The sequence below is a fragment of the Scyliorhinus canicula genome, chromosome 2 (genome assembly GCF_902713615.1).
Source record: "Scyliorhinus canicula chromosome 2, sScyCan1.1, whole genome shotgun sequence".
NCBI classification, from domain to species: Eukaryota; Metazoa; Chordata; class Chondrichthyes; order Carcharhiniformes; family Scyliorhinidae; genus Scyliorhinus; species Scyliorhinus canicula.
Genome location: NC_052147.1, coordinates 52,191,474 through 52,206,241, shown reverse-complemented (window position 1 = coordinate 52,206,241; position 14,768 = coordinate 52,191,474). Strand labels below are relative to the sequence as shown.

Below are 14,768 nucleotides of genomic sequence, written 5' to 3'. Positions count from 1 at the left end.
TACAGCACAGAACAGGCCCTTCGGCCCTCGATGTTGTGCCGAGCAATGATCACCCTACTCAAACCCACGTATCCACCCTATACCCGTAACCCAACGGCCAGATCAGGCCAGAAAGAAGGACAGTGAAGGTAAGTTGGGGCAAGAAAAGAAATAACGGGGGGTATTTATGAACAAACTATGTAGTACTGAAAAATAATAACTTAGAGACATGAAAATGTATATCGGTAAAAACTGTTTTAAATATGCTTGCTAGAAAAGGAGCAAGTTAAGTGAAAGTATTCTTTATGTATTTGTGGTAGCATTGACAATTTTAGGCATTCCTTAAGCTGGGTTATTAGTTTATGTGATTGCTTTGCAGAAAACTCCTGGTCCTTTTTACCTGCAGATCATAAAGAAAAATCAAAAAGTAACTGAAAGTGTGCTTTCATATTTCATACAGAGAGCACAGTGTATCAAAAGTGCACTTTTGTCAACAAAACACAAACTATGCTTTGTAAGATAAGTTTGTTAACAACCACACATCACCCACATATAAAAGAAAAGGTACAAATTCTAGACACCTGAAATAATCCGAGAAACTTCTGGAAATACTCATCGGCCTCCAAAGTAAACAGGCAGGTTAATATTTTAGGTACAGGAGCTTTTCTAAGAAGGTGTTCTGAGGACGAATCATAGAATTTACAGTGCAGAAGGAGGCACTTCGGCCCATCGAGTCTGCACCGGCCCTTGGAAAGAGCACCCTACCTAAGCCCCACACCTCCCCACATCCCCTTTATCCCCATAACCCAACCTATCCTTTTTGGACACTGAGGGCAATTTAGAATGGCCAATCCACCTAACCTGCACATTTGGGAGGAATGACTGTGGGAGGAAACCGGAACACCCAGAGGAAACCCACGCAGACATGGGGAGAACCTGCAGACTCCGCACAGACAGCCACCCAAGCCGGGAATCAAACTTGGGACACTGGAGCTGTGAAGCAATTGTGCTACCGTGCTGCCTCAAAGTCAATGCCAGGAGCGGGATTCGACCCCACGCCTCCAGATGAGACTGCGACCTGAATGCAGCGCCTTAGACCACTCAGCCATTCTGATTGCGCCTGAGACATGGATTCCTTTTTTCTCTTTACAGGGGCTGGTTGACCTGCAGTGCATTTCCAGTGGTAGCTGGATTGGTATCAGGCTCCAGCACCTATCGGCACTGATTGTTCTATTTCCTAACACTGCCAGTGACAAGCTTTTATTGCAGTGAAAATGAGACAGGTTGCCAAGCATTATAGTTCTCACCTTTCTCTTTCAGAATATTGAGGTCGGTGGAGAGTTGGTGGGGAAAAGAAAGTGCACTTGATGCAATGCGCACACGGACATTCTTCAATGGCAATTTCCCCAATTCATGAAGCAGGATTTCACCCTGTGGTAGCAAAAACAAATGCCAAGAGCACAAGACATAAATTTTTAAAAATCATTCAGCCCATTCCCACCATCAGAAAATGTACTATGTACATGTATTGGAAATACAAGGGCCAACAAGCGACAGGGAGGAGTTTGCAAAATTAAAAGTATGAAGGCAACTGGGATTCATCACAAATTAGTGTAACCCCTAAAACAAGTCTTTGGTAATTCTTTAGTAATACTGGTTGACTCTTAACTGCCCCCTCAAGGGCAATTAGGAATGGGCAATAAATGCCTCACAGTCGGTGACGTCCACATCCCATGAACGAATGAAACAAAATGGTGGCATCCTTGATTAGAAAACCTCGGACAATAAAGAGGCGACGTGAAAAGATATATTGTTCCATGTCTTTCACAGCTTAACATTGTAAACATTTAACTCCAACATTAATGGGAATAAAAATAGAATGCAGTGCGTTCATTTTGTTAAATCACAATGGGATCGTAGAACATGGAGTTACTGCCACCTAGTGGTGGAAGTACTTTGTTGCCCTGCTGTGGAATTTTTTAGTCTGTTAATATAAAAACATGCTCGAGATAGACACTGACCTTATTGCCAGAGAGAAATTCTAATCCCATGTCAATAATTTAAATAAATACCCTTCAGTTTATCTTATAATACAGAAGGATGTTATTAAGCTTGTCATATCTGTGCTAACTATTTAAAAGAAGTGTCTAATTTAGTCCTGCACAACACATTTGAAAAAAATGAAAAATGAAAATCGCTTCATGTCACGAGTAGACTTCAATGAAGTTACTGTGAAAAGCCCCGAGTCGCCACATCCTGGCGCCTGTCCGGGGAGGTTGGTACGGGAATTGAACCGTGCTGCTGGCCTGCCGGTCTGCTTTAAAAGCCAGCTCTTTAGCCCAGTGAGCTAAACCAGCCCATGGGTATTTCCCCCAATCACTTTGCAAATTAGTGCCCTTCCAAGTACGTGTTTAATTGTTTTTATAATGTTTCCATGGAATTCACTTCCAACACTTTTTCAGGCAGTGTATTCCAGAATAACAACCCTCTCTTGTGAAGAAATGTTTCCTCTGGTTCTTTTGCAAATCATATTGATTGTATGATTTCTGCTTGCCACCCTGCTTGGGAGATAGTTTCTTCTTACTTGCTCTGTCAAACCTCTTATAATTTTGAATGTCTTAATTAGAGCTCCCCTTGACTTCTCAGCACTTCCAACTTCTCCGTGTAACCACTCTGCCTCCTCTCTGCTATCCTGATAAACCTTCTCTGCTTAGACCGTGACAAACTTCCTAAAATGCGGTGCCTAGAATTGTAAGCACTACAATTCTGAGAAGTAATCAGAGAGTTGTAATGATTTAGCAAGACTTCCTTGTGCATTGTGCACCTAATCACAGTCCCATATGTTTATTTAACTGCTTTATCAACCTGCCCTGCCAGCTTCAAAGATTTGTAAAAATGCACCTACTCCCACTCCTTTCCTTGCTCTAGATTATATTGCACCTTCACGTTGTTACTCCCAAAGTGCATCCCGTGGTGGCATGATGGCACAGTGTTTAGCACTACTGCCTCACAACGTCAGGGACCTGGGTTCAATTCTGATCTTGGGTGACTCGCTGTGTGGAGTTTGCACATTCTCCCTGTGTCTGCGTGGGTTTCCTCCTGGTGCTCCGGTTTCCTCCTTCAGTCCAAAGATGTGCAGGGTAGGTGGATGGCCATGATAAAATTGCCCCTTAGTGTCCAAAGGTCAGGTGAGGTTACGGGGATAAGGTGGGGGAGTGGGCCTAGGCAGGGTGCTCTTTTAGGGAGTCAGTGCAGACTCAATGGGCTGAATGGCCTCCTTCTGCACTGTAGGGATTCTATAGAATATAGAACCTCACAAGTGGCTTTATTGAACAGCATCATCCATGTGTCTGTGAATTTCACCAGTCTATCCATGTCCTCCTGAAGTCTGCTGGTTTCCACGTCACTATTTACAAAGTTGCCAACTTCTGTAAGATTCTCAAACTTCGAAACTGTACTCCCGAAACCCAAGTTATATATAATAGACATAATGTAGAGATGCCGGCTTTGGACAGTAAAAAGTCTTACAACACCAGGTTAAAGTGGGCAGCACGGTAGCATGGTGGTTAGCATAAATGCTTCACAGCTCCAGGGTCCCAGGTTCGATTCCCGGCTGGGTCACTGTCTGTGTGGAGTCTGCACGTCCTCCCCGTGTGTGCGTGGGTTTCCTCCGGGTGCTCCGGTTCCTCCCACAGTCCAAAGATGTGCGGGTTAGGTGGATTGGCTATGCTAAATTGCCCGTAGTGTCTTAAAAAGTAAGGTTAAGGGGGGGGGTTGTTGGGTTACGGGTAAAGGGTGGATACGTGGGTTTGAGTAGGGTGATCATTGCTCGGCACAACATCGAGGGCCGAAGGGCCTGTTCTGTGCTGTACTGTTCTATGTTCTATGTTCTAAAGTCCAACAGGTTTGTTTTGAATCACTAGCTTTCGGAATGCTGCTCATTCCTCAGATGAATGAAGAGGTATATAATAGAGGAAGCAAAGGTTCCAATACTGCCACCTTGGGGCCCCACTGCATGCTTCTTCATGGTTAGAAAAATATCCATTCAGCACAACTATGTCTCTTACCCCTTAACCAACGTCTCTTTAGTATCATGCGTTTCTATATTCTGAATAAGTCTGTTTTGAGGTATTTTGTCAAATATATTTTTTAATCCGTATATACATCTACTGCACTACCTTCAGCCACAACTCTCAGTTACGGCATCAAAGAACTGAACAAAGTTAGTCAGGCACAATTTGTGTTTAACAAATTTGTCCTGGCTATCCCTGGCTAATCCATGCTTCTTCAAGTGAGAATCTTCCCTGACAATGATCTCTAGCTTTCCTACCACTGGCATTAGACAGAATGGCCTATAGTTACCATGTATATCCCTCGTCTCTGTTTTGAACAGGGGTATAATATTGAAGTCCTCTGGAACTGCTCCAATATTCAAGGAGGATTGAAAGATCGTGGTCAGAGTATCTGTTATCTCCACCCTTGGTTCCTTTAGCAACTTAAGAGCTCATGCCATCTGGACCAGGTGGCTTGTTAACTTCTTCATATATAGCAAGTCCTATCTTTCTATTTTGATCCTAATACAAGTTTACATTTTGATTCATCTCAAAAGCACAATAAGACGGCTCAGAATACAAACAACCAGGTACTTGATAAGCCCGAGCAGTTTTACTTACAGGCTTGGAGGTGGGATCAGTCACATTTATATCACGTCCAGTAAGAGTCCAATAAAAAGAGGCAATGTCCAGGCTGCTGTTTGCTATATTGATTAGGTTTAACCAGGAGTTGTATGTCGATTGATATTTTGTAGCATTTTCATTATAGGCTAAACCGTCTGGGACACTCTCTGCAACAACAAAGCTGAAAGAACAGTGTGATTTGCTGTTAGGTACTCTATGTCACAGAGCAGCATTATCTAGGAAACACATTTACCTGGATCTCCTCTGACCCAACATTGGGCTAAAATTGCCAGTAGCCATTAACATAGCCTGGGAGCAACTCCAGCTCAGGCCCACCCGGACAAGGTCTAGAATTTAAAGACTAGGAACAGGGCTAGTGTAATAACCTGCACGGGACATATGGGGCGGGATTCTCCCCTCTGGGGGCTAAGCCGCCGCACCGGCGGGAAAATCGGCGCCAACCACTCGGGCGGCAATAGCCCCCGAAAGTGAGGAATTCTCCAAATTTTCGGGGGCTAGGCTGACGCCAGAGTGGTTGGCGCCGCTCCAGCCGGCGCCACAGGACTGGAGCAAGTTCGCGCATGCGCGGAACGGCCGGCGTATTTCCATGCATGCGCAGACCGGCGGGCATATTTCTGCGCATGCGTGGAGGCTCTCTTCTCCGCGCCGGCTCCCGGGCAATATGATGGAGCCCTACAGGGGTCCGGCCCGGTGGAAAGAAGGCCCCCACGGAAACAGCCCACCCGCAGGATCGGTAGGCCACGATTTCGGACCAGACCACCATGGGGTCGATCCCCCCCCCTCAGGACCGCCCCTGCACACTTACCTGCCAGGTCCCGCCGTGCATAAGGTGAGTAAGTCACACCGGCGGGACGGCAACTCGGCCCTTCGGGGCCCGGAGAATCACTAGGGGGGCTGCTGTCAACGGCCCCCGACTGGCGTGGTGGGAATCCCACCGGCCCCCGAAAAACAACAGCGGAGAATAGGGCAGCCGGCGTCGGGGAGGCGGGGCACGATTCGCGCCCCCCCCCCCCCCCGGGGATTCACTGACCCGGCGGGGAGGTCGGAGAATCCCAGCCACGGTATGGGGATGATTGTCTTCTCTGTGCTCCTTAAGGAGGAAGAGTTCTCCTGCTAGGGGCTGGGTAGTTTACCCGTACTTGTATAAAAGGTCGGCCAGTTTGGAAGAGACCGAAAGGAGAGAGTATCTGGTGAGGTTCTGCCGGTACTCGTGTATCCAATTGTTGTAAAATTAATATCATTTACTTTTTCCTTACTTTGGACTCCCTTTATCTTTTTAAAGCTAGAAATCTCTGAGGCCCTAAACTCGGTGCGAGTTCTTTAAGAGTGGAGCCTTCTGACTGAATTTGGGCTGTTGATGGCGAATAGTCAGAAAGCCTCAGTATTATTCCAATATCCTGAAGGGAGGATAAGCCTGAGAATTAAAGATTACTGTCACCTGCTCTTCTTTTCCCGACAGAATGTCTGATCCAAGGAACTCTGGAGACAGGCCACAGTGCAATTCTTTCAAAGGCCACCCCTACACATATGAATTTACGTGGACAGAAAAGGACCCATCTCCTGCACCAGCGAATTGCTTCGAAATGTTTTTCAGCTGTTTGGAAGTGGACAACGATATGTTGAAAAACACCAATCCATGGGAATGTATGTGCATTAAAAATCACAGATAGCAGACATTTCAGCCTCAATAATATTCTAATTATGCTGTTCATTCTTCATATCGCTGCTGTCTGGTCCTGTTATTAGCGATTGCTATAATTGGGTTCGTCCTTGCATTTTCCAACTTTATGTCCAAGTATGTCCCCATATTAGGTTTATGATCATTTCAGGGTTTGGAAACTGTGAGAATCATAGAATTTACAGTGCAGAAGTAGGCCATTCGGCCCATCGAGTTTGCACGGGACAAGGAAAGAGCACCCTACTTAAGCCTACACCTCCAGCCTATCCCTGTAACCCAGTAACCCCACCTAACCTTTTGAACACAAAGAGACAATTTATCATGGCCAATCCACCTAACCTGCATATCTTTGGACTGTGGGAAGAAATTCGAGCACCTGGAGGAAACCCACGCAGACAGGGGGAGAAAGTGCAAACTCCACACAGACAGTGTGCCGAGGTTGGAATCGAACCCGGGTCTGGAACGTTGAGGCAGCAGTGCTAACCACTGTGCCACCGTGCTGCATCAAGAGTGCAACAGATTGAGTTTAATCGCGTGAGCGAGTAGGTGACATTTTGGGGAAAGACTTTCAAATGCAGGTATCAAGATTTTTAACTTTGGAGGGCAGGATTGAAAAAACCATAACATTGAATGCAATTCTCCATTTTGTTTATAAAGGCATTACATACAAAAGTAAGGAATTTCTTTCGGATGTACATTATAAAGAAAGATTTGAATGAACTGCAACTTTTTTCTCTGGAATGGAAGCATTTAAGGGAGGATATAATGGATGTTTTCAAAACTTTGACAGTGAAAGACTTATCCATTGATTAGCAAAATCAGTATAACAATTGGCGTAGGTTTCCAATAATCGCTGGAAGAGTAAAGGACAAATTGAGAATTTTTTTTTGCAGCGGGTTATTGAAACATCAAACACAAATGGTTCTGAAGCAGATATTATGGGACCAATTTTCTTGATATTTGTCCCAAGCAAATATTAATTCTCCATAAAAGAAAGGCAGGACAATTGGAGCAAGGTCCTGGCAAGTTTCCATTTCCTTTAGGTTACATTTGCATGTCTGCCAGGAAGGAGGTGCTGAGCGGGGCCTGAGTGGACTTATTAGCATCATATGAGTGAGGTGGGGTTGTGGGATGGGGGCGGAGGAGCGGAGTCCCAGGCTCTCCAGCCGCAACGTCCTGTTCAGCAACTGTCAAGATCTACAACTGTGGTCCGTTTGCCTCTCCTGTTCTCAATTGACAAGTCCAAATTAATGCCAGATGCTCCAAAATTAGCCACAGCTCTGTGTGATTTAGCAGTTCTGATCTTGTCCAGGATCCGAGCAGGAGGTGACCTGGAAATAATGTAAACTATTGTGAAACGAAACAAGGGGCCTCCCATTAAGATGCAGATGGGGAGGAACTTCTTCTCTCTGAGTGGCCTTAGGGCGCAACTCTCTGGCCGCATTACCCTCGAGCGAGAGCACAATGCAGATTCCTGGGAGAGACTCCTGCGCTTCTCCCGGCAGCCTCCGTGCCTCGCAAGATTCACCCAAGTCCTTCGAGAGGTCGGATTTGGAACTCTACCCAAAAGGGGCAGGACCAAACGGCAATCGCGGAAGTCGGCCTACTTACACAGGATACACCGACATTCCTCGATTCCCCAGCCTCCGCAGGGAGGCTGCAGCCAGGCGCCGATCAATGTAAGTCCACAAGAACGTGGACCAGGCAGAACGGCACCCAGGAACTATCATTGGGCCATTGGAGGCCCCTTGGTGGTCAGGATTAGTGCAGGGTCACCCCCCCCCCCCCCCTCCGGCCCTCCCCTTGGAACATGAGCACCTTGGCGTTGCTCAGCTGCCACCCTGGCAATGTCAAGGTGCTGGTTGGAGTACTGCATGGGTGCCAGGCTGCCAGTGCAAGGGTGGCACTATGATGGGTCAGGGCCTGAGGAGAGCTTGCCAATGAAAGGAGGGAGAGTGGAGGGTGCATTTGAAGGGTGGGGATGTGCAGGGCAGGTAAGTAGGGGCCTCCGGGAGGTTGGGGGGTGTGTTAGGTATGGGTCCTGGAGGGGTGGGGTGCTGTAAGGGGGCTTGGGAAGGCCTGAAGAGGGGGTCCCCCTTAGGGGGGTGGGAGGTGGGGTAGTGTCATTGCCCGTGGGTGGGGGTGAGGGGAATTCACAAGTTCACTTAGAGAGCGGGTCACCCTTTCAAAATGGCGGCCTGATTTCTGATTCAGCTCCCCGGTGCTGAAAAAAATTCCAAGGGCTGGATTCTTCCTCTCCGCTCACTGCAAGATCACCATGGGCGGGATGTGGACCCGTAAAGGTCCATTAACCATGGGTGGGCTAAACCAGTGAGAAACTTCCCAGGGCCCAAAAAAGTGACTAAGCGAAAATGAATAGTGTTGGGGAAACTGGGTGTGTGTGTGGGCCGGGTGGGTGGGCCGGGTGGGTGGGCCGGGTGGGTGGGCCGGGTGGGTGGGCCAGGTGTGTGGGCCGGGTGGGTGGGTGGGCCGGGTGGGTGGGCGGGCTGGCCGGGTGGGCGGGCCGGGTGGGCGGGCCGGGTGGGTTGGCCGGGTGGGTGGACCGGGTGGGTGGGCCGGGTGGGTGATCCGGGTGGGTGGGCCGGGTGTGTGGATCCCACCACAAAGTAACGTAGAATGTTTTGGGGAGAATCATGGCTTTTAGGCGCCCTCAGGACGGGTTTCTCCATCGGCGGGATCCTCCACTTTGCCTCCACCACACTCATGCCCTCGGATTTCCCAATGGCCTGGGGGAGCCACAATGGGATATCTCACTGGCCGGCTGCCAGGGAGGAGGATCCTGCTGCAGGTGGGGGTGTGCCACACCAGAAAATGTGTCTGGCGGAATGGAGAATCCAGCGGGGCGGGCCGTAACGGCGCTGAGGAGTGACGTGAACCACTCCGGCATTGGGCCACCCGGAAGGTGTGCCAACTGGCGCCGAAGGGCCTCTGCCGCTGGCTCGAGTTGGCGCATGCGTGGGAGCTCCAGCGTGTGCTGGCGTCATCCCAGCGCATGCGCAGGGTGGTTCTTCTCTGCGCCATCCATGGCGGACCGTTACACCGGCCGGCGCGGAGGAAAAGAGTGCCCCCACGGCACAGGCATGCCTGCGGATCAGTGGGCCCCGATCGTGGGCCCCCCTGGGTCAGATACCCCCGCGCCATCCCCCGAGGACTCCACAGGCTGCCTGCAGAGCCAGGTCCCGCAGGTACGGACGGACCCGATGTATTTTACGCCGTCGGGACCCGCCGAAAACAGACGGGGGTGGGAGGGCGCTGCCAACTGCCCCTGACCGGTGCGGCGCAATTCCCGCCCCCTCCGAAAAACTGGCGCCGGAGAATCCAGCAGTTGGCGTCGGGGCGAGATTCACGACGCTCCCCTCCCCAGCGATTCTCCGGCCCGGCGGGGGGGTTGGAGAATCCCGCCCTTAGTCTTCGGAATTCTCTTTCACAGAGCACAGCAAAGGCTGATGTGGCACAATTGTGAGTGAGAAATATTGTAATTGAAGTTTCAATATGGTTGTGAAGGTGTAATATTGGGAAAACCTTTCTTCATAAAATAGTATTTTTAAAGATTTTTGATTGAGAAGGGAGTTAAAGGATATGGGGCCAGACGGGGTGTGGAGCTAAGGCCACAATCAGACCAGCCATGATCTTATTGAATGGCAAAGTGGGCTGAAGGCACCAAATAGCCTAATCCTTCTCCTATTACTTATGGCCTTACTTAATTTCACATGTAGTTGTGTAAAACGAATGTGGAGGGTAATGAGAAAAGATTAATAACTCATACAGGTGTTAGAGTAGCTAAAACCAGTTGAGAAGCCAGCACAGGAAAAGGTGCAAAGAGCTGACTGCCCAGTTTGTTCTGTGATTAGAAATTGTGGAGTTTGCCCGTTCTCCCCGTGTCTGCGTGGGTTTCCTCCGGGTGCTCCAGTTTCCTCCCACAGTCCAAAGGTATGCAGGTTGGGTGGATTGATCACACTAAATTGCCCTTAGTGTCCAGGGATATGAAGGGTAGGTGGGATTATGGGGATAGGGTGGGGCAATGGGCCTAGCTGGGGTGCTCTTTCAGAGGGTCGTGCAGACTTGATGGGCCGAAAGACCTCCGCGTTCACTGCAGGGATTTTACGGTTCTACGGACTACTTTGAGAACTGAAAAGGCTGAGTTTTCTTCAGGTCTTTATAGTTTTGATTTCATGATTTACCTTTCAATTGAATTGTGTAACTTACCTGCAGGGATCATCACAAGTTGGGGTATGCAGTCTTTCCCAAGCTTTTTGTCCACCCGATATATTCTCCATCAGTTTGCGCATTGATTGAATCACAGCAAACGTTGCCAAGCAAATGGCTGTGAGTAAAAGGAAAACAACTGGTCCTTTCCACTAAAAAAATCAATCACAATAAACATACACTTTTTAAAAGCAGAAGCAGGGAACTACAGTCAACCATCCAAGGTTTCTATTTTTCTGTGTTTTGTTTCTCATTGTACTTTTGACTGTTTATCTTGGTCTATATTCATACAGGTCAATCATGATTGCTTCTCACTCAAGTATCACTGAAACCAAAGATTTATTCATTTGTATCGTAGCAGGATGGAATGAGGACAAATGCAAAGGGTTGTTCAATTAAAATTTTGAAAGGAATAGAACCATAGAATTCCCACAACGCAGAGGGAGGCCATTCGGCCCATCAGGTCTGCACCGTCCCTCTGAAGGAGCACCTTATCTAGGCCCACTACCCCCCCCCCTCCACCCCACCCCCCACTATCCCCGTAACCCCACTTCACCGACACACCCTTGGATACTCAGAGGCAATTTAGCATGGAAATTCCACCTAACCTACACATCTTTGGACTGTGGGAGGAAACCGGAGCACCCAGAGGAAACCCACGTACACACGGGGAGAACGTGCAGACTCCACACAGTCTCCTGAGGCCGGAATTGAACCCGTGTCCCTGGTAGGGTGAGGCAGCAGTGCTAACCACTGTGCCAACCGGCCGAATATGGAACCAAGTTTTATATAAAAAAATCCTGATCAGGGTTTTAACCTAAATCAGCAGAGGGAGGATTCAGGTGAAGGAAAATGTAGATATCTGAAGAGAAAAGTATAGGAGGCTGGATTCTCCGTTGGCGGGATCCTCCACTTCACCGGCAGCGCACTCTCCCTGGACGTCCCAACGCGTAGGAGTGCCCACAATGGAAAACCCCATTGGCCGCTGCCGGCAGGGGCGAGCCGCACCAGAAAACGAGTGTGGCGGGATGGAGAATCCCACCCAGGGATTTAGATAGACATGCAGAGGACTTAATGGTAACAGTGCATCAGCAATGTGATCATAATACAATTGATGCGAGTAATCATAATACAGTTGATACAAGTGATCATAATACAATTGAATTCCATATTAAATTTGAAAGTGACATAGTCCAGTCCCAAACAAGAATCTTAAACTTAAAGAAAGCCAATTACATGGGCATGAGGGAAAAGCCGGCTAAGGCTGATTGGGTAAATAGACTAAACAGTGTGGTGCTAAATTAACAGTGGGATATATTTAAAGAAACAATGCAAAATGTTGGACAAAAATATATTCAATTGATAAATAAAATCTAGCAAGAAAGATCCATCTGTAGCTTAATAAAGATCTGCAGGATAGTAGCAGATTAAAAGAAGGTTACAATGTAGTTAACTAGAGAATTAGGAGTGGTTTAGATACCAGACAAAGGTTTATAAAAAGGGAAAAAATAAGCGGGTGTAAATGAATCAGGAAGACAAAAAGAGATTTGAAGAGCTTGTGCAAGTACATGAAAAGAAGAATAGTTAAAGTAAGTATTGGTCCCTTAGAGACAGTGAGAGGAGAAATGAGGGGGAATTTACCAGAAAAAGAAAAGATGCCAAAAAGAGTGACAAACTTAAGATAATTAATATCGGCAAAGAAAAAGTATAGTAGAAACTTAATGGACTAAAATCTTGGCATATCACCAGGGCCTGATGGCTTACATCTTAGGCTTCTAAGAGAGGTAGCTACAGAGCCAGTGGATGTGGCGGTTATGATTTTCCCAAATTCCTTAGATTCTAAGGAAATTAGAAATGAGCAAATGTAACTGTGCTATTTAAGAAAGGAGGGGGTATATGGGGAGCTACAAGCCAGATAGTCTGACATCAGTTGTAGGGAAAATACACATTTGCACATGTGTTGTAGGAAGTTTAAACAATACACTTAGAAAAGCATTCTATACTCAGGCAAAACCAATATGATCTTATGAAAGGGAAATAGTGTTTCACAAACTTGGTAGCTTTTTGACGTTGGAACTAATGGGGTAGATAAAGGGGAACCAGTAGACATAGTATATATTGTGGAGCCAAAATGATATTACAATTGAATTCTATATTAAATTTGAATTTGGGACTGGAGTTTGTCACTTTCAAATTTAATATGGAATTCAATTGTAATACGATCATCTTTTCCCAACGGATCTTTTCTATAAGGTTACCAATTAACCCTGCCTCACGGCACAATAAAAGATCTAAAGTAGTGTCATCCCTAGTTAATGCAGGTCGCAGTTTAAGAGCTCCATCCCTCTGATTCTCCTCTATTTCAAATAGACGCACAGATTAAAGATGACAAACTTGACACCAGTACCACAGCATTGTGCTTAGTATTCATTGAAGCACTCCTCCACCAATTCTTTCGGCCTTCAAAATAGAACGCATGAAATGGAGACAAGTACTTCAGCTAAGTTAAAGCATTCTAGTTCAGCCATTAATTCCACTGAACCTGCTCTCCCTTCCTGTTGGTTACCTTCTCTGACCCATAAGAAATATGCGCCAGGCCCTATTTTCTATTCTTTTGCTGATCGGTTTGAAAAAAAAAAGTATAAAATGGAAAACCTCAAGAAATGAGTACTATCACTATGGATTTAGTACTCTTGCGACCACACAGTAGTGGCATTACACACTTCGATTAGTAGTCTGGATATTTAGAGGCAAAATTTTGATGGGTATAGTAGCCCACACGGGGCCTAAGGGGTGGGAAGGATTGTCTTCCCCATTGTACTTGCGGAGTATGATCTCCTTCACTAGGGGCAGCGGATCTCTATTAAACTCTGTACAAAAAGTTGGCCAGTAAGGCACTGAGCAGAACAGGAACCCGGTAGTATATATCGTGTTGTAAGTATAACAATGGGCACGATTTTGTGGGCTCGTTGCACTCGAGCGAGTGCACAACATGGCCGGTAGATTCCGAGAGAGTCCTCTCGCAAGCTTCCCGGCAACCTTCGCGCCTCACGGGATCTAACCAAGTCCCATGAGGCTTCGGAATCTGAAACACACTCAAAAGGGGCATGGCCAAATGGTGCGCGCCTAAGTAGGGTTTAAACCAGGGTCTACCGGCCTCCTGGGATCTACCATCCTCGCCAGGGAGCCTGCAGCCATGAGGCATTCAGTACTGGTCCACTCAAATGTGGGGCAGGTGGACCGGCAACAGAGGGGTCTCCTGGACCAATGCAGATCCCCGAGTGATCAGGGGTAGTTCAAGCTGGCTCCCTGGCCCTCCCCCTGAAACGTGGGCACCTTGGCACTGCCCATCTGGCACATCGGCACTGCCACCCAGGCACTGCCAAGCCAGCTGGAGCACTACCCGGATGCCAGGGTTGGCAGTGCAAGCGTGCCCAGATGCCAGAGTGGCATTGCCAAGGGTCAGGGTCCGAGGGAGAATGAAAGGAAGGCGGAGGGTGGGGGGTGAAACAGGTAAGTAGAGGCCGCAGGGAGGTTGGGTAGGAGAGACGGTGAGGGCCCTGGAAGGTGGGGGGCTGTAAAGGAGCATGGGGGGGCCTGAAGATGGGGGTTCCCAAGGGACCCCATAGACGGGTATCCTCGCTTGGGGGGAGGGATAGTGCCCATGTGTGTTGGGAGGGGGGGGGGGGGGGTGACATTGCCCATGTGAAGGGGTGTGGGGGACCTGCAAGCTCATGTAGAGATGGCGGCTCGATCGCTGAGTTCAGCTCCCCAGTGCCTAAAAAAATTAACCGGTGAGGATTTCTCCAGGGCCCAAAACCATTTAAAACATAGAACATACAGAACTCCTCCAACGCTGGGCACGCCCAGAACATGTGGGTGTGGTTTGCTGGGCTCCCCGAACACCTCACACATCTGTCCTCACTCCCAAAAAACCGGCTCAGCCTTGCCCCGGTCATGTGCGCCCTGTGCAGCACCTTGAATTGTATCAGGCTGAGCCTCGCGCAAGAGGAGGAAGAGTTTACCCTTCCCAGGGCATCCGCCCACGTACCCTCATCGATCTCCTCCCCTAGCTCCTCCTCCCACTTACCTTTTAGCTCCTCTGCCGAAGCCGCCTCCTCCTGCATCACCTGGTACGTTGCCGAGATCCTACCCTCTCCAATCTACACCCCCGAAAGCACCCTTTT

At 48.2% G+C, this 14,768-nt stretch overlaps 1 protein-coding gene across 1 annotated transcript in view; it reads right to left on the bottom strand.

Moving 5' to 3' along the window:
- LOC119953670 (5'-3' exonuclease PLD3-like) overlaps positions 1–14,768 on the bottom strand; it is a 54,842-nt gene that overhangs the window by 22,791 nt on the left and 17,283 nt on the right. Inside the window, exons 3-5 of the mRNA XM_038778182.1 lie at positions 10,582–10,733; positions 4,653–4,836; positions 1,287–1,410 (exon numbers count right to left, since the gene is read on the bottom strand). Coding sequence (XP_038634110.1) covers positions 1,287–1,410; positions 4,653–4,836; positions 10,582–10,733 — 460 coding nt within the window. The remainder of the gene's footprint in view (positions 1–1,286; positions 1,411–4,652; positions 4,837–10,581; positions 10,734–14,768) is intronic.